This window comes from Pinus tabuliformis, chromosome 2_1 (genome assembly GCF_031772625.1).
Source record: "Pinus tabuliformis cultivar Carrire ecotype Pingquan chromosome 2_1, CPIR1, whole genome shotgun sequence".
NCBI classification, from domain to species: domain Eukaryota; kingdom Viridiplantae; phylum Streptophyta; class Pinopsida; order Pinales; family Pinaceae; genus Pinus; species Pinus tabuliformis.
In genome coordinates this window covers 377,136,400-377,157,200 of record NC_142299.1, presented here as the reverse complement: position 1 = coordinate 377,157,200, position 20,801 = coordinate 377,136,400, and the positions used below count along the sequence as shown (strand labels likewise).

The 20,801-nt window shown below is 36.8% G+C and overlaps 1 protein-coding gene across 1 annotated transcript in view; it reads left to right on the top strand.

Moving 5' to 3' along the window:
* LOC149200428 (L-arabinokinase-like) overlaps nucleotides 1-20,801 on the top strand; it is a 481,920-nt gene that overhangs the window by 17,458 nt on the left and 443,661 nt on the right. The window contains exon 2 of the mRNA XM_089399573.1: nucleotides 18,672-18,779. Within this exon, the coding sequence (XP_089255699.1) occupies nucleotides 18,672-18,779 (108 nt within the window). The remainder of the gene's footprint in view (nucleotides 1-18,671; nucleotides 18,780-20,801) is intronic.

Below are 20,801 nucleotides of genomic sequence, written 5' to 3'. Positions count from 1 at the left end.
TTGTAGACCCACTTGCAGCCAATTGGTTTGGTTCCAAATGGAGGATCAACCAGCTTCCAAGTGCCGTTCTTTATGAGGGCATCATACTCTTTTTGCATTGCTTCTTTCCATTCATCATGAGAAGCAGCTTCTTTAAAGGAAGTTGGTTCAAAATCTGTAGACAAATTCAATTCACAATCATTAGAAACATCCATATCAACAGGTGAATTAGAGTCATCTACATCACCTCCATTTTGTCGGTTTGAATTTCTGGTTCCTGTTTTTCCAATTTCATCAGGATGAACACTTTCAAGTGTCTTTGTCAGCCACTTTGGGGGACCTTTCTGAGATGGTCTAGGCTGCTCTGTTGATTGAGTTGGGACTGAATCAAGATTGAGTCTCCCAATTCTATCAATTACATCACTTAAAGCATCATCCGTTGTTGGAGTTTCATGCAGGGGAGATTGTTCTTCAGAAGAAGATTCCACATGTTGATCTAGTATAGGAATCCCCCCTTCAAGATGTGGAATCTGATTATCAAATTCTTGAAATGATTTTGTTTTTGCGAATCTATCCAAGCGATCAAGTTGCCGCTCAACAACATTGTCAGATTTGGATGATTCCAGAAAAATGACATCTCTAGATACAACAAACTTTTTATTTACTTCATCATAGAGGCGGTATGCTTTAGAGGTGTTTGAATACCCCAGGAAGATACATTTACGACTTCTAGCACCAAGTTTGTTTCTATGTACCTTTGGTATCAAAGCATAACAGGTGGAACCAAAAATCCTGAGATGTTTTACCGAAGGAACATGTCCATACCACAATTCATAAGGAGTCTTGTTTCTTATAGCACTAGATGGACATCTATTCTTTATATATGTAGCACATAGAACAACATCAACCCAAAACATTATCTTTACATTTTTGAAGAAAAGCATGGATCGTACCATATTCAAAATTGTTCTATTCATTCTTTCTGCTACACCATTCTGTTGGGGATTATAAGGTACAGTTGTTTGATGTTTGATCCCATGTTGGCGAAGATAGTTTTCAAATTCATTTGATGTATATTCTTTTCCATTATTAGTGCAAATAGACCCAATATGAGATTTTGCATCATTTTCAATCCATTTATGAAAATTCTTGAATGTTTGAAAAACATCAGATTTGTTCTTCAATAAATAAACCCAACACATTCTGGTGCAATCATCAATAAATGTCATGATATATTTATTTCCATTTGCAGAAGGAACAGGCATTGGACCACATAAATCTGAATGAATGAGTTCAAGCTTCTTATGTGCTCTTGAATGTGAATCATGAAAAGATTGTTTGCTATGCTTTCCTAAAATGCAAGCATCACATTGCTTATGTTTCCTAGGAATTGTAGGCAAACTAGCAACACCATTTTTCTTCAATAAGCGGAGACTGTCATAGTTTAAATGTCCAAATCTAGCATGCCATAATAAACTTGATGGAAGTGTACCTTTTTCATGATGAGAAATATATGAGAAATGTTGTGCATGAGCAGAGGTTCCTTGCAGTTTGAGAAGCCTTTCTTCTTCTATTCCCCTCATGACAAGTGAGTGGTCAGATGCTTTTCTTACCTCAAGCTTGCCATCAAACATATGAATGGAGTGACCTTGCTGGCGGATGTGGACCAAGGACAACAAGTTTCTCTTGAGTTGTGGGAGATATAGAACATGATTCAGAAGAAAGTCTGGAAGACCAGGCAGTTTAAGCCTGATTGTGTCAAGCCCTGATGGCTTGATTTTTGACTGATCTGCAAAGTATACTGCTCCATCAACATTGTCAGTGAAATCTTCAAAAAAATCTTTCCTATGAGTCATATGACAGGTTGCTCTTGAATCAAGCAACAAATCATTTTTCGAAGAAGCAAGTGAAGCATTAAACAAATCTTCATTTACTCCAATGTTACATTGTGCCTCAATATAGTGAGCGGATTCAGGTGCTTTACCTTTGTCTGTATCATCAGTTTTACCTTTCTGCTGGTTTCTTTTCTGCTCAATTTTGTCCCATGGTAGCTTGCATGTGGATGCATCATGTGATCCATTTCTTTTGCAGCGAATATAGTGCAAATCTGCTTTCTCTGCTTGAGAATGTCTGCCTCCCCTGCCTCTGAAGTATCTTCCTCTTCCTCTTCGTCCACCTCTTCCTCTTGTAGAATCTTGAGCAGGATGCTTTTCTTTATGAGCAACGCAAACAGTCTCTTCAGAAGATTCAGGGACTGTCTTCTTTCCAAAGGTTTTCTCTCTTTCAACAAACTTTTTCACAAGAGAGTCAAAGGTTATATCTTTAAGATTTCCATTTGCTTGTAAAGACTCAAGATAATTGGAGTAAGTAGGATAGAGTGCCTTGAGAAAAACAATAAGAGGGATATCCAGCTCAACCTTAGTGGATTTGATATCATGCATTATGGATTTTACTTCAGATGCAAGAGCAAGATGATCATTATTTTTCAGTTCAAGAGTGAAGAGTTTAATCATGAGCTGAACAACTTCAAGTGCAGAATGTGAGTCATAGAGTTCTTTCAGTTTTTGTAAAGCTTCAAAGGCAGTTGAATATGATGAAATATGGCGACTTACTTCTTCATTTACAGATGCTGCGATTAATGCATAGGCTTTGTGTTCTTGTTTTCCCAAATGACGAGCTCTTTGTCTGATGTAGGCTGCACTGGGTCATTTCTCCTTCTCCGACACACACTCTGTAACAACCCATCTCAAATCACGAGCAACATATTAATATTAGCATGCATGTGAGGCCTGCATATGGTAGCTACATATGCATGCATCATATACATTGCACTAGTATATATAAATATATATACACATCGACTATATATCGACTATTCATGGAGAATGTCTAAATTTGAGATAAATGAATTAATTATCAAAGGTGTAAATTAAATGCCTAATTCTCGTAAATGGAAGAATACACACTCAGTAAGAAATATAGATGAGGTTATTCATATGTTACATATATAACCCCCCAAAATGTGTACTAATAAACTAAACCATATATACCTTATGATTAAACTTGACATTTTATAAAACATAAAGTAAATTGTAATATTTAAAATCATCATGGTCTTCTACTAAATTATAAAATAAAGTACCAACTGTCATAACTAATATGACACCATTCGGTATGGTGAGGATCTAATTCAATTAAAGGTAGATATGATGACAAAGCAGCCACCGCCTAACAAAATCTTATCCTTCCATAAAGGCGGTGAGCAGATGCGTAGAGAGCAAGGAACCTCTGTTATTTAAAGGGGGGTTCGATGCCTGTGAAGGGGGATGGACTGTGAGTGGGAAAACTGAACCGGGGGCTGTTGAAGGACGAAGGAGAGTGCTGAAGGAAGGGAAATTATCCATACTGTTTGTAATTCGGAACTATTGAGCCTTACTTGTTTTGAAGTCTCTGGGCACGGGGGAACGGTATGCTTCGGTTGAAAGACATACTGGATTGAGTATCCAGGCATACTCGGTTTGGCTGGGTGGTTTGGTCATTCGGTAACGAGAGAAGTTCTGCAGCAGATCAGCGCAACAGCAGTGGCAGATCAAGTAAGTACTCCATCAGTGGCAGATCAGGTAAGTACTCCATCAAATAGATTAATACCGTTTCACAGCTTCATCAATCTTTACATCAATCTTTACAGTTTCGGTAAGAACTTCTTTAACTTATGACGGTCACTACATATGGTATCGGAGCTGGTTCAACTTTCGGACCTGTTAAGCTTGTTAAAAGTTTCTATTATCAGACAGCATCTAACAGAAAGAAGCCCTCTTTAAACATTAAGAAGAGAGGAGCATTGAAGAGAGGAATAAATACACAGCAAATTTCTGCAATAATTCCTCTGACTTTGAGTTATAGTGAAATTGTCGTAGTAAAATGGCCAACATGGCTGAATTCTGTAACCATGATTACTACTGCCACCAATATCCTGTTGGTTCTTTCTGCTTGCCTCTTAGCCCTAGGATGGCTACTCTTATGATGAATTACGTTAAGGATTTCCATCAAATTCTTTATGACATCTGTTAGTGATTGTATAGTTAATGCATTTGTTGCTTTTACATTGAATGACTTCATTTTGAGTTAGAGAATCCTGAAGAGACCATATAGAGCTGTGCATAGAACATCTTTGTTCTTGATCTCAATTTTCTACATCAAGAAATAGAAGTTAAATGAAATGAACTATCCTGTTTTATCATGTTGCAGCCAGTGGAGATCAAGGGTTTACAATAACGCACACCTATCCAACAGTGATCTCCTGTTGATGGATAATAGCTGTGTCTGAGCAAAGATATTTGGTTGGCAGTTGTGATTGATCTGTAGAGAATTGCTATCATAGTATCAAGGACTTGTTTCCAATCCTAAAAATAAGGACAATATTACTGATTCCTCAGCATCTTTCTAAATAATTTTCTAGTCTAAACTATCTTCGAATAAGTGAATTCCACATAATATATGCCGCCATTTTGTAGTTTTGATATAAAGTGGTTTTTTTTTCTAACCTTTTCTAGTCACATACTGTCCACGCACATTATTCGTTTGTGTTATCTATTGAGTAATATTATGAATAATCACTTAAAATCTTTATGCAGATATAATAATCTATGAGCTGTTTTTCCCCCTTTCTGTTACTTGCATCATTTTTTTGTTTTCACAATTTTCTCAAGATCCAATGATATGTACTGTCATTGATAAGTAATTAACAACTGCACAATACTTTGCCACCATTTAAAGTTTTGGATGTCACACTGTTTTCTTGCATTTTCCTGTCGTATATTCAACCTATGCAGACTTCGTAAGAAATCTGAAGATTTTACTGCCTATGGTTCAGGTCAGCTGGTAAGATATGCTGTGGTCACACAGTTTTCATATCAGGTCAGAGCATTCTATTAAAGACACCCGAACCATCTAGGATAGTGACAACATTTTCTGTGGAAAGATACTACAATGCAAATGCAGGCTACAGTAACAAGCATTCATAATTATATCAAGACATCTGAGTCCTCTACAGCACGATCATCTTATGTGGACAGTCTACATCAATTCTTAAGAAATGGCAAAGACAAGAAGCAAACACAACAAATCTAAACCTGTGACTTCTATGATGGCATCTGAACCTTTAATGGCACTCAAGTCTTGAAATCTCTGTGGAAATTATGCCTATGTGGCATCAGAAGTATAATTTTCTCCAAGTTATATAACTCTATGAGGAAAGTTTGAAATTAGTTCTAGACCGAGACATAGAAATTCGAGAGTTTGTTCTATGAAATCTGAAGTTAGTTAGGTCTCAAAAGACAAAGTTCTGAAACATGTCATCCTACAGTAAAGGATCATCTCTGAAGCAAAAGGCCGAGACTCTCAAGGATCTAGAATCAGGCCTCAAGACTACAAAATCAAAGAATTATGACAACCAGAAGCCATCTCTGTGGCACTGTATGTAATCGATGGAAAAGGCCGAAGCTTGCTGACATGCTGTCCGAGCCTCGTCTGAATAGGTTAAATTGCAGCCCGCAGAGAAATCTTTCAAGGAAGACGATAATAATTTATAACCGTCGCTGCCAGTGATAGGGGGCGTCGAAGGCCCTCCCAGGTGATGAGGCTGGCGTGCAAGGCGCATGTCAATGGATTTCGACTTGTCCGATGCCAGCTAAACGATTGCGTGTTTAATTAAAACATGAGTTTGATAGTTGTTGGACGCGTAAAGAATTACGTGCCCCGTGGGCTCTTATGAGCCATCATACGCCGACATTTAATTAGTAATAAGATTTCACCGACTTCGTTTTGCTTTCCCTTCCTTCAAAGGGAAAGGGATTGAAGGGGTTGCTCTGGCAGTAATGAAGGGGTTGCTCTGGCAGTAAGAACGATGCCGTGAATATTTGTGACAAGCTATTTTCCGCATTTCTATTATCGATGCTCCTGTACTCTTCAATCCCTTGCCGCAGATGTATCTTTGTTCATCACAATTCGCCTGATTTCGTGAGTCGAGGAAGGGATCAGCAGATCGAAGACTGTTCCAAGAAATTTAAGAACGGAAAAGTACTTAGAATTCAACGAAAATGGTGCACAATGCTTACGATTTAAATCAACTAGTGAAGGTTTGCCCTGCCAAGATTGAAAGCGTGGGTTCATGGGGATGCCGACTCCTGTTTGGATGCATCGACGGTTCTCTCAGAATCTACGTGCCAGAATCCATGTCCAGACAGAACATACCATCGGATGACAGCGATGGAAGTGGCATTATAACTGAGGCACACGTCTTGGAGAGAACCGTGGTTGGATTTGCGAAGAAGGCGGTGATGAGCATGGATGTGCTGCATTCGCGAAGACTGCTACTTTCGCTGTCGGATGCGATAACTCTTCACAGGCTGCCGGAGTTTGAGGTAGTTGCCTACATCGGAAAGACCAAGGGCGCCTCCCTTTATGCTTGGGATGACAAACGCGGTTTTCTGTGTGTAAACAAGCAAAAAAAAAAAAAGTTATTCATCTATCGGTATGATGGAAGCCGGGAGTTTGTGGAAGTGAAGGAATTCTCTGTACCCGACGTGGTCAAGTCAATGGCATGGTGCGGGGACAACCTTTGCCTGGGAATTAGGCGCGAATACGTTATTATGAATACTTTAACTGGAGCCTTCTTCGAGGTCTTCCCTTGCGGCAGAAGTTGTGAGTAGTTTAAATAATTTTAACAGTAACATCGCATATATATCTGACCAGGGGATCGATTCACTAAGTGATGATGTGGTTCCATTATAACGAAATCTAAAACTTTCATCTAAAGATATATAATAGGCACATTACAAATTAGTAGAATTTAGCTTGATCAACTGTTGGTAGACTTAAATGCTTTTTTGTTTTGATCTGGTTGGAGTTATGATCCCCAATTCTATGTTATCATGGTAAACCCGACCCCACTTTACTTTAAAGTGGGGGTTGTTAAGCCAGCCAATTCATACACATAATTTGGGCACCATACCTGATGGGGTTTTGAACCCAGGTCATTATTGTGGTTACCCCCTCTCTTAACGTCTAGATGCAAGCTCAAAGAAGGGCTTGATCAACTAATTTCAATATCTTATTTTTAATTAATTGTTCATGCATTTTCACCATTTTTCATCTAGACAAACCATTAATTCTCTGTCATGTTGATTATGTGGCTATATAACTTTTTTTTAATATTAGTCTTGATTTCTTGATCTTCATTCAATATAGCTTATGGTTCTTATGAGTTACCCTTTTTCTCACTGAGAATCTGAAGGATGCTTTTACAAAATTGGCACAGATATTTATACCAAACATTTCTGGGTGCTCTTCTATTTTTTCTCCTTATCTTATGGATTGGGTTCAGTTTCAACTTAAGTAGAAGCTCACTTTTGCTTGACTTATTGTTTCTTAGGCTGATATCTGAGAATTATCTGCCCATGTATTCCTCAATGCTTTTGTTCCTTTCCTCATATGCTTATAAAATTCAAGTGGGTTTCTATCCTTTAGCTTCCCTTTTGAAGTTTTTGGCATCCTTCCTTGCTATCTTCTAGTTGGTGGATGCCCTTAATGCATCTTGTTTCTCCCTTGTTGGGAAATTTCTTGATTTTTTCCACATTCAAAATAAGGTCTACATTTCAAGGGAGGGAGTGTTTTTGCAGTCTACTGTCTACTTCTAAGCATGGTCAAGGAATTTTAAATTAATAGAAGTTGGTAACCCCTCCATTTCTAGATGTATTATAGCATATTTGGCTATCCTTTTATCATTTGTAACTTTTAAAACTTTCAATAGTTTTCTTGAGGTATTGTTTGTGCTTTCAAAGAGTGACACGATCCCAAAGATAAGTTTGGAAGGCTTACTGGAACATAGGTTGTGAAGGTGGATTTTTCCAATGGATAAGGTCAATAGGAATTTTAGCATCCAAAGGAAAATAAAGATAATAGACAAGGATGATAAGTATTTAACAAAACTTTTACTATATATTGTTTTATAATCTTTGATCACCTTACAATTATTTGAGAAGAAAGCAGCTACTCTTGAATAAATGAGACAAATTTCATAAAGAGGTTTATTTGGCAGTCCCATGATGCAGAACCACTAAATCTACATGCCCAGTTGTCACACAGCTCGCACAGGTTCATATATCCGTGTGAGGAAGCATCTCTGTGGGATCATGCCATGTGACGAAAAGAAGGGTAAAGCAACAGGAGTCAAAACCTGTGATAAAGTGCCAGCAAAAGATAGAAATAAAATGAGGGACCAGGAAACTAACTGGGCTTGGTTCTCCAATTTCAAGTTTACCAAAGGATATGAAGTCAAATATCCAGGAAAAGTCTGTGGAATATAATGCAAACGTAGAAGGCAATGACATTAACAATCTTCCTGGTCGTAAAGATAAAGCTTCTGAAGGAGCAAATGTGACAGATGCTGACACTGCAAGGCAACAAGAAATGGTTGTTAGCAAGCCTAACAGTGAAGATTTCAGTGTGCATCAATGAAGAAGTGCTCCAAAATGCACACACGAAGACAAAGACTGAAGAAAATAGTCCTCATTTAGAATCTTATGGTGTTGATCCTCAAGCAGGAGTTAAGTTAGAGCCTATGACAGAATTAGATAACCGTAAGGTGGATTCTAATATTGAGCAAGTTGGTGGGAATTCCACACTGGGTAAGAAGATACAAGACATGCAAGAGAACCCTTTGAGAAAGGGAGTGCAAGAGAAATCAACTGAAGACAATGAAAGCGTTGATAATCAATATCAGCAACAAAAGACCGAAAGTTCAGATGGAAGTGGAGTGCATGCAGATGAACAGGACAAGGGGAAGGAAAACACTGTGGAAATGGATATAACTGAGCCCTCATATATTATCTTAGATACACAATTACTTCTGATGAATTGATAAAAGAAAGTAGTTTGCAGGAGAGTTGAACGAAAAGGAGTTGACGTATTCTCTAGAGATAAGTACTTTCTTGAATATTTTGATATTATGCTTAGTCTCTTGTAATTGTAAATTTTGCTTAGATAGATTCGTTGTTATTATTATTTATGCTCCAATAACAATCAAGTGGTAAATGATGTTTATATTCTTACAAGCTTCTAGATATTACTAAGGGACTCACTCCTCAACCTGTCTTCCTCTACCTTGCATAGAAACCACAAGTTGTTGAATGGTTAGAATCTGCTCTTGCCTTTTATAATCAATGGTGCTCTGTAATGATATATTCTTCACTGTTGGGTTGACGCGATTTAGGAACATCTTTAGCAATTGTTTAAAGGCTAGTTCTGTTGTTGCATGCCTACCTCATCCATGAACAGAACCATCACATAAACCTTAAACCTCACACATTCTACTGCTGGTGCATTTGAATACAGTTAATACAGTCTTTTGTTATTTGCTCCTGTAGTTATTGTTCGGGACATTTCAATCTCTAAGATATTTTGCTGAGATGTGATGAAAATTCTACTCTACTACAAACTCGTAGATATTCCTCCTTAATAATTGAGTTTGTATAAAGTCCTTCTATGAGACCTTTCTTCAAGTTCGTATGAAAACTTCTGTAAGTGTTTTCTTAATAGTTTTACTTCAGAAAATATATATACTGTGGTCAAATAACATTCAATGAGGCCTCTAAAGAGTCACATATAGTATCTTCCTCACTCAAAATTACCCCAGCTGTTATACATAATTTAGCCATGTTATTATCTATACCACAGTAAAAGATGTAGAATTCCCTCCTGTATATTCTCTTAGTTTCTAATAAATTTCTGAAGTGCTGTGTGAAGGTTACAGTGATCCCTTTTTGCACATAAGTTGTTATCTGTTAGCTATAGGTAAGCAGTTTTCCACTATACTTTCAGTTAAAATGATAACAGAACCAACCAATTGAGCTCAAGCGGTTATATACACCATTCACAATTATTCAACAAGGGATACACTGTTATTAAACACCATGTGATGAGGAACTAACTCAGAATTGCAAACAGCCATTAACTCATTCATGTAGAAGCATAAAAGTAACTAGTATAATGCATAGAACTTAAGTTCGGACCCTGGAATGTGCGCTGGCAAAAGATCTGGAAACAGTAGTTCACTTGGCATGAATATCAACTCCTTGGTAGTGAATCAGTCAATAGGAACGGTTACTACGCAAACATTCAGAACTAATTTAGCAATAAGATAAGTGATGAATACAACCTGAGCAAAGGTTCCGTGAGCATAAATTCAACCTATAGGGCCAAAGTGTTGGAAGAGTACTACCATTTAAACATAGAGCAGTGTTCGGTGTAGTATTGTTAAAAGAAATGTCGAGTACAAAATATGTTCCCAAAATGTGTTGCATACCATACTTGAGCTAGGTATTTCAAGCAGTTATATATAAAAGAATACACCAATTAACATTATTGTAAAAGAAGGAATTGAGATTTGTCCTTGCTAATGACTGTCCATATGATGCATTCGTTACCAAGTAAGACAATAACCCAGTTAGTTGTTACTGAGCAAACACATACAGATCAATGAAAGTTTGGAACATAACGATTTGTGCTCGTAAGATGAACATCAAGTGTCAGTTAGCAATTTAAAGTAATGAGTTTTATGCACAAAGCAATACACGAAAGAATGATTATATGGTAAATATGAAAGCTAATGACATGAATAGATTATGACAAGGTATGTTAAACTTTAAATGACATGTATGAAATATACATATGTTAGGTGTTTTGTTTGAAAATATTAATGCGCATGTTATAAATGCATGGACAAGTGTTTATGATTGCAGATAAAAGGTACCGAATGTGGCATGATTGCAGATAAAATCCGTTACCAAATGACCACGTGATGACAGAAACTTCAGAACAATTAAGGCTCAAAGAGATTCCATGAAAGGGTATTAACCCTGATTCTACTGGGAGGGGTGGAGGTGTTGCCCACCGTTTATCCTCTGAAAACCTGGGATCATGGGAGGATTGTGCGAGTCACGCTCCCCTAGACGTGTGATGATGATTGCCGGATGCCTACTGGGAAATCAGGTCGATATAGTCGACGCTGCCATCCTTAGAGTTTATGCATGGTTAGGTCAGTATAGCTGACGCCATGGCATACTCCAGTAGAGGACGGATAGGATGGGAGCGGAAGAGATTAGGAAGGATAGGATGATTTAGCATAGCTTGGGAACCTGGATTGGGCAAGGCATGACTATTAAAATAGGAAATCTATCAGCGTTCAAAATCTCAAATTTTAAAGTGTCCTCACGAGTATAAATGAAAAATTCAATCACATAATACAATCCTTACATACCTTAAAGGAATTATCAATACACTTTATAAACCCTTAACTTCGGGACGAAGTTCTTTTGAAGGAGGGGTGTATGTAACAACCCATCTCAAATCACGAGCAACATATTAATATTAGCATGCATGTGAGGCCTGCATATGGTAGCTACATATGCATGCATCATATACATTGCACTAGTATATATAAATATATATACACATCGACTATATATCGACTATTCATGGAGAATGTCTAAATTTGAGATAAATGAATTAATTATCAAAGGTGTAAATTAAATGCCTAATTCTCGTAAATGGAAGAATACACACTCAGTAAGAAATATAGTTGAGGTTATTCATATGTTACATATATAACCCCCCAAAATGTGTACTAATAAACTAAACCATATATACCTTATGATTAAACTTGACATTTTATAAAACATAAAGTAAATTGTAATATTTAAAATCATCATGGTCTTATACTAAATTATAAAATAAAGTACCAACTGTCATAACTAATATGACACCATTCGGTATGGTGAGGATCTGATTCAATTAAAGGTAGATATGATGACAAAGCAGCCACCGCCTAACAAAATCTTATCCTTCCATAAAGGCGGTGAGCAGATGCGTAGAGAGGAAGGAACCTCTGCTATTTAAAGGGGGGTTCGATGCCTGTGAAGGGGGATGGACTGTGAGTGGGAAAACTGAACCGGGGGCTGTTGAAGGACGAAGGAGAGTGCTGAAGGAAGGGAAATTATCCATACTGCTTGTAATTCGGAACTATTGAGCCTTACTTGTTTTGAAGTCTCTGGGCACGGGGGAACGGTATGCTTCGGTTGAGAGGCATACTGGATTGAGTATCCAGGCATACTCGGTTCGGCTGGGTGGTTTGGTCATTCGGTAACGAGAGAAGTTCTGCAGCAGATCAGCGCAACAGCAGTGGCAGATCAGGTAAGTACTCCATCAGTGGCAGATCAGGTAAGTACTCCATCAAATAGATTAATACCGTTTCACAGCTTCATCAATCTTTACATCAATCTTTACAGTTTCGGTAAGAACTTCTTTAACTTATGACGGTCACTACACACTCCTTTCCACAACTCATTGAAGATGAGGGTGTGTTCTATCATCCGGGACCATTCAGGATAGTTCTCTTTGCCAGTGAGAACTATTCCTACCATAGAGATGATTGAATGCATTCTGTAAAAAAAAATACTTCTGCTGATATACAACGAAATTGTTTTAAAAAAAAATCTCTGTGGGAAATAATCAATCATTCACCGCGAGCTCTACAAAGTTGGAGCAGCAACGGTATCAACCGCGAGCTCTACAAAGTTGGAGCAGCAACGGTATTACAATTTTAAAGTTCACTGAAGAGACTAAAAAATCACCATAAATCCCTTTGATTCTCTAGACTTTGAAGCCAGTAATAAAAATATGGCACCGTTAAAGTGCTCTTGTGGAAAAAAAACTTCTGCTGCTAAAAAGGAATGCTATCACTATCATAAAATTTTCACTGCATATAACCCTCAGTATATGCTATGTCACTGCATATAATCCTTTTTTTTTTTAATTCAGAGAATGAAAAAGAATAGCGCTTTGACAGAGGGGCCGTAGGCACATAGGAAACGCTGAGAATATAAAGGTCTTGCAGAACATAAACTTACTCTTGTACCACAAGCTTATCTTTACTCATATGACATTGCTTCATCATATGCAATTCGAAACTCAGAACTTGGGAAAACCTCAGCTTTTGCAGCAAGCTTTGCAAGAAACTAATCGTAAAGAATATCAAAGCATTTATGTACTGTTTCTCTTCATATCAATGGCTCACACCAGGTCTTCACCTATTTTTCCATAGTGACACTTCACAAAAATAGCAGCTACAGCAAGGTCGTGGCTTCTCTCTTATTACGATGGTTAGATAGGTTACACCATACCAGCGTTATAAACATTCAAGAGACAGCTTTAAACGATACAACGTTAATACACCATTTAATACAGTGTTATAAACCATTCAATACAGCGTTATAAACAGGCGTTCAATACAACACTTCAAATACCATTTAACAACGTTAATACTCAGCACATACCAGCGTTCATACGAGCACATTCAACGCAGTTCAAATGAGCCTTTTTTTTTTCAAAAAAATGAAATGGCTCCTTCCACCATTCATGCAGCCTCATCAAACGTTCAGGCGTTAACCAACGGATGCACAATAGCAGGCAGATGCGTTATGGCAGAGTATGGGACAGAGGAGTTACAAGGCACGCCAAAAAAGGAACCTGGGACCTGTGCTCTGATACCATGTCAGGCCAGGAGTAACTCCAGACTTGGCAGAAAAACTGATTCGTTTATTTCATTAGGTAGCTATTGTTATATACATGAATGTGACTGATCAGTTCATCTTCTTGATGACTGTTCACATTCCAAATTCACCCAATTGCAGAGGATTAGGTGTCAACATAACTCAACTTCTATCTTCTTATTATCTTTCTTGTACCCAGATTCCACACCCTACGGGGAATTGTAATAAGTGATACTAGTAATGATGAGTTTTGAGTCTGTAACAGGCTTAGGATGTTGGGACTTGATTAACAAACGAGTACACCTTGGAGTGTTTTTTTATTTAATTAATTATCCCTTCTTTTTTAGAGGCGGATAATTTTTTGGGTTTTTTCACTCACTTTTTACCCCAAACCCTGGGTGACGGTTTGAAGGTTGAGCCCCTAACACATCTTAGTGTCTAGAGTAGATGTATATTATTACCATACTAGATCATACAAAAAATTTCGTGGAATTTGGTTAGGTCTAGGCAATCATTTTTTAATTTTTTAGATTTCTTGTGGGTCAAAAATTGCAAATAAAATTGTATTTTAATTGTAACAAGTGTAGCCTAAAGAAATTGTATGGGGTATGAGTAATGAAATTTACACCTCGCACCCTCAACTTTCTACTATGACACACTTTGAGGTGCTAAAAATGTGTTTTTAACCCTTAAAATCCACTTTTCCTAAGTTTAGTGGGAAATTTGGTAATTAATTAAGTCATAAATTAAATAAATGGAGAAAATAAATATCCACACATGTTAAATGTTGTGAAAATGAGGTGGAAAATTATGGAGGAGTTAAAGTGAAGTCCCAAGGTGATGTGGACTCCTAAAATCAAGGAAAGGACATGTGATCAAATAAAATCGAATTTCTAGCATTAAATGAGAAAACTGCTTACTTGGAAATTTGAATTTGTGAAGTTAATGCACATTTGGGAGGATTTGGGGGAATTTTTGGTGGAGATTTTTGTGGGAAATTGTTTCCACATGGATTACCACTCAATACATTTGTCATTCCATCATAAAATTCGAATTTGGCACATAAGGGAAGAAAAAAATGATGTCCACTTGCTATAATTCGATTTTTACACTTGGCATTGGAGTTCCATTCAACAAATTCGATTTTCTCTTTGGGATTGTCAACTCATGCCACTTGTTTAATCATTTCTACGTTGAGATTGGCTCCCATAGTTCTATATAATAGAGCTTTGAGCTCTCATTTGTATGATATTGTTACTAGCTATTGTGCTTGCGGAAGCGCTGGTGCCTTGTACACTTTCAAAAATATCAATAAAGACTTTCGGGTTTCATTCATGAGGTGTTCTTCCTTGGGAGTGCGATGAATTGTTGATCATTGGTATAATTCTTTTTGTTCATGCTTTGATCTAATTTGTTTCCATATGCTCTTGTAGATTTGTTAATGTAGAGCTATCTTGCATTGACATTTGATTTAGAAGTATGCTCTAGGTATAGAATGTTTTAGTTGGTTTTAAATAAATCTCTAGAGTTTCTTATCATTGTTTATTGCTAAATCTATATGGAACTAATTTTTGATTGAAGTTTTGTAGAGGGAACATTTTGTTGGGATCACAGAATCAAGCGTGAGGGGAATTCTTTGGAGAGACCAACCCACTCTCGATACATTCTTAAAGGAGCTCTCATTTGTTCTTTGAGCCTTCATAGTCTTATCTTACAAAGTGGTTTTGCAGGGGTTTTGGCACATAGCTTGCACAAAAGCCGAACACTTCTAAATTTAAATCTCTTTAAAAAAAAAACATTGTACTTCATTTCTTTCATTTGCTATCTAAGAGCTTGAAGATGGTTAACTTTAAGCAAAGAGTGAGAGTTTACTCTCACTCTTTAGCTTAGCCTTTTGTAAATTATAATTGTACATATGCATTTTATCTTGTTGATTTTTTCACTAATACTTAACTTATTTTGCAGTCATTGTTTGGATTGTTTGCTAACTCTTGTGTGACAGATTTTGAAGAGCAACTTCCCGCAACATCTAACAAGTGTTTGCAAGACCTTTGGCAAATGTTGGGGGTTCGATTTCCAAGGATGTCATGAGCCCTTTTGAGGCTTATTTGGCCAAGTCGAGTTCACTAGAGGGCTGCCCATTTTCCTCTCTAAGCCGTGGGCATTTGGAGGAAACTCACACCTTGTTTCCCTTGCATAAGTTTTGTGAGATCTTGTCACTACTTTCTCAAGAAAGGAGGTCTAGTGTCCAAGTTTCAAGCAATTATTGTGAGGACTCTCCTTGAAGTTTAGTTGAGGACTTTGAAGGCCCTCTTCTCATTGTAATATTAATAAAAGATCTAATTTGTTTGTGAGAGCTTGGGATTTCTTCCATGGCATCCTATCTCCCCATTTAGAGGGAGACTACTGTTGGGTGGATTGACATTTGCATGGTTTAAGCTTTCATACTTCATTCACTTACATGTATGCTTTAATCGGGAATTAACACAACCTCACTATCACATTTCATTAAGTTAAAGTTTGTTACAATTTCATTTGAGCTTTGCATTCTCTATCTCATTGTTGCTTGAAGCTACAAGCTTACACTTTACTTTGGGCAATTCATCATTTACATGCAAGCATTTTATATTCTTAACAAACTTTGATTCGTTTCCATTTACCTTCGTAAATTGTTTCATGAGCACTTGAATACATGCTTCAATTTTATGCTACATTGTTATCTTGAATATTGGAGCAATTTATTGTCATTGTCTATTTGAAACAAATTTTACTTTCAAGCAAATTACTTGTATCATTTTAATTCATTGATGAGACACATGCAACACTTGTAAGCTAATTTTATTCCTCCAATTGAAGTAATAATTGCAACTTACGTTGAACACTATTTAATTTTCGAGCATTGCAAATCAATCTGTTTGAAGCATTTGCATGTATCGTTATTTTAATTTAGGGAATTAGCACAATTTGCATTTCATCTAGGCATTTTAATGTAGGAAGGCCCCAAGCCTCATTAAAATTTTACCTCCAACATAAGTTAGTTGAAGTAGATATCTTAGGGATTTTTTACTCCTCTATTGACTTTTCACTGTGAGATCTATATCTTTGGGTGATGGGTGAGGTCTGAGGATTGAAGAGTTAAATTGTAATCTTGTTGTAGAGATAATTAATAAAATTAACGAAGAGCACTTTCCATTACATTTACTTTATTTGTCTCTTGTTGGTTTGAGTTTTCATGTGCAAAGTCTATTCCAAAAGCAAGTATTGTAATCATTTCAAACAAGTTCTTTCTTTTCATGTTTCAAGTCTAATTGCATGTTGATGTCTTGGTTTAACACTTCCTTTCTTTTACATTTCCAAGTTAATTACTAATTTTGGGTTTTGGCAAGATATGTTTCACATGTTTTGATCTATAAAGTTGATTATCTCAAAATCATTTTGTATCTTACATATCTTGTGCTAACAATTCTTATTTACATTTCAGGGTTCCTTTGCTTTCTCTTTTGAGAGCATTGCATTTTACTTTGAGCAACTATATCTTTAAATTGTTGAGCAAATTCCTTATAAGGCACTGGTTTTATGGTTTTTTATCATATTAATGATTGGCATTGTTATTTCAAGTTGCTCACTTCATATTTGCTCATAAATCCTTAAAAGTAATCCATTTTAACTATAACATTCTCCTAGAAACTCACATCTTTTAACTTAACTTTTCATTAGGGACCACCCCCCTTGGCTAACCTAGGAGATAGCTCAAACGGAGAGAGTCGGGATTAGTGTGACAACCCTTTCTCTGAGTTCCCTGCCACCAACCACACCTTGTGGGGTTGAAGGATTTTCTCACTAACTTGTAGGTAGGTGTAGGCGGCAAGGTCAACATGCTCTATAAAAGGCTTGTGGTAGTACTGGCACTGTTCCTGTATTAACCATTGACCGCTCGGCTGCTGCACGACTTCCTTGGAAATGCTGTCAGAAACTTGGTTCCTTTCCCTGTAAATGTGTGAGCAGACAATAAAATAAAAATGTGATTTTAGAGTTGTAACTTCATCCAGTAAACCTTTGAGTGCGTGCCCGTGACATTGAGAAATAGTGTTGATCCAATTGATGACAATTTTTGAGCATATGATTGAATTTATATCATCATCATGTAAAATTGTAAATGTTTTGGTTTCTAAATTCTAAAGAAAATTGAATTCTTGTCTATATTTCATTTTCCTATGTGTAATTCAATAATTTGTTATATATATAACACGTCCTCCTTGTCCTATTTCTGGAGACACCGTGTCTCATGTCGGACATCCATATTTCTGTGCCCTCCATGTCTCGTGTCATCGTGTCATGTGACTTAGTACTAAACACATTCCATTATGAATGATTTTAATTTGAAATATTTGTGAATTTGTTTAAACAATATTGGCTACTCAAATATTTTTAGAAAATTAGTTACCAAACCTAAACTTCCTGAAAACATGAGACGATGTATTTATACTTGCTGACAAGAAAAAAATCTATTTCTTTCCTCATTGCTTCAATTTTTAGACTTGGGCCAGTACTCACTAGATGCCTCAAGAATATTATGAGTAATTGAAGGACACGACACTAATATTCATAAACAACCAACATCAGGAAATGCAGCTGAATGCTAGACCATGATTGCATGAAAAATTGCATTAGGCAATTTCTACCTACTTTGTTTCTACAGTGTCAGAATAAATCAAATTAATAAGCAAATAAGTTCATAAGCTGAAAGGATAGTAAGTGAGATGTAAACTGAGTAAAGGTGGGAAAGAAGGGTAGGAAGCTTCAGTTAATGGGACAAGAACTTGGAATTGAGGGAAGAACTTTCATGGAATTGACCAATATATCAACATACTACTGAAAATAAATGTGAGACAAGAATCTGACTGTGTTATTGGATACCCATGACCATGTAAAATGCTACAATAGGGAGTTTCTATGAAGTTATTTCATATCATCATGAGATATGGCATGATCGCTTTTGATGATTTGTGAAATTGTGATTTATTTTCATATGCACAATGTTTAGTTTTTAGCAGAGTCATTATTATGCATTGTTTGTGTATGTAGGTGGTAAGACATCTTGTTGCAGCAGGACATGAAGTTCATGTGGTCACCGGGGCACCTGACTTTGTATTCACGAGTGAAATAAGTTCATCTAATTTGTTCCTTCGCAAGGTTGGTTTCATGTAATATTTATTTTTATATTTTAGAGGGCATCTTCATTGTCTTTGGCATGTTGTTTCCCCAAAAATTATTTTTCTGTTTTTCCTTATCAAAATAGCTTATTCTATCTCTAAGCATCCTCCATTGGTTTCTTGCACTGTTATTCATAATCTTAGTAATTTAATTATACTCAAAAGTAGATACATCCATGTTGACATTCCTTCAAATTTGAATGGAACTGCAAGTTGTCTCCTGGACCTGCACAAAAGATAAGTCCAATTGTCCATGTACAAATCCTAGAAGAACTTAAGGACACCGTCCACTGTCACCTTGGTGGTCATCCTCCTCACTTTAGGCCAGCACCCCTCTGGCACAAGGGGGAATTACATAATTAGACTACAAATCAGCCCTTTGCAAAGCTGTTGATAATATCATATTTGTAGAAAGTAATTTATGTTGTGAATTTTTAGATAAAATAAGTGAGCAGACAAGCAAGATTGAGTGCCTTTTCCTTGGGCAAATGGAGTCTAAACATTACTTGATGAAGAAGTTTAAAATGAAAGGAAGAATTCAACAAGCTATGTATTACATCAATCTCATTTATCAAATCAATCATATTGATATAAGAACTGCAGAAAAAGCCTACAATGGCACCACTTCATTTCTAGTACGAATCTATCAACATGTGGTGCAGCCATCAAAGTATAGAAAGCGACAACAATCTCCAGGAAAGTAAAATGACAGCAACCCTTTATTCATATACCAATCTGGTTACATCCAAGGGTATGTAGGGCTGAAAAACACTTACAAAACCCTTCTTTACACATCCAAACAGCCCACTGAAAATGTGCAACAGATGTGAAATAGCAGAGATATACCAGTAGAAATAAGGTAGCAGCCCAAGCATCAAACTGATCAACCATCGTAGCAGACAAGAACCTTCATTCACCAACATCCTTTCCTCCCTTTAACCTGAAAATGATATTGTCCTTGGCCTTCTAGGGGAATTTCTCCACTTGAATGTCTGATTTGCCAAATGAGAGGAGTCTTTTTTGTATAGAGTTCCTCATTAACTAATTTACAATAAAACATAATTGAGAAAAATCTAGAGTCTTAGGTCCTTCTTCTTTCCAAGCAATATTAATAAAATATTATGAGAATGGTTTAGAAATGCCACTTGTCCACAATATTTTGAGGATGCCTTCTTTCTTTGATTATGGTTCCTCTAAGACCTTCTAGGCTGACATCTTCCTTGAATAATGTACTTTTATGCATAAAATATTACTTTTTGACTTCTAGAGACTTCCCTTTAGTGGACTGCTCTTTATTTGTATACATAACCTTGATCATGTCATAATTTTTTTTATATTACCTAACAAGGTGTGCTTCTTTCTAGATTAGCCTTTGACATTTGTTGTCATGGTTGTAGCTGCCATTTGTCCTCTTTAGAATGAAAAGGCTTCTTCTTGGGGTGATTATCGTTAACTAAAATCTGGTTTAGCAATATTTTTTGACCTACTGTAAGATGGATGCTCACTTAAAGTGGAACTCTTTCTCCAATATATGCCACATGCCCATTCTAAGTGAAGGGTGTCCTCTACTCTTTAAGATTGTGCTAGCTGCAACACGTCACTATCTATAAGGATGTTGTAACATTTTTGTTGACCATGTCAACAAGGTTTAGATGCCACATATACATGCCATGAAATCCTCCAAATCAGCCCATAGATGTTGGGTGCTCCTCCCAAGCATGAACTGTGACTAAATGTGAGAACACCAAGGCGGAAAATAGAGATGTGTCCAGATGGCAACTCTCCATAGTCTCCATCATCCCCAAGATAAGGTAGCCATGCATCCAAATATGCAACTTTGCCTCAGTATATGTGAGATGAACCCTACATGAACAAATATGCATGAAAATATGTAGATAAGGGCTCACAAAGGTGAATCTTTGCCACATGAGCAACTTGTCTCCAAATTTTAAAACTTGACTGTCAAACATGCCTTAAAAGACATGAACATCCTCCAAACATG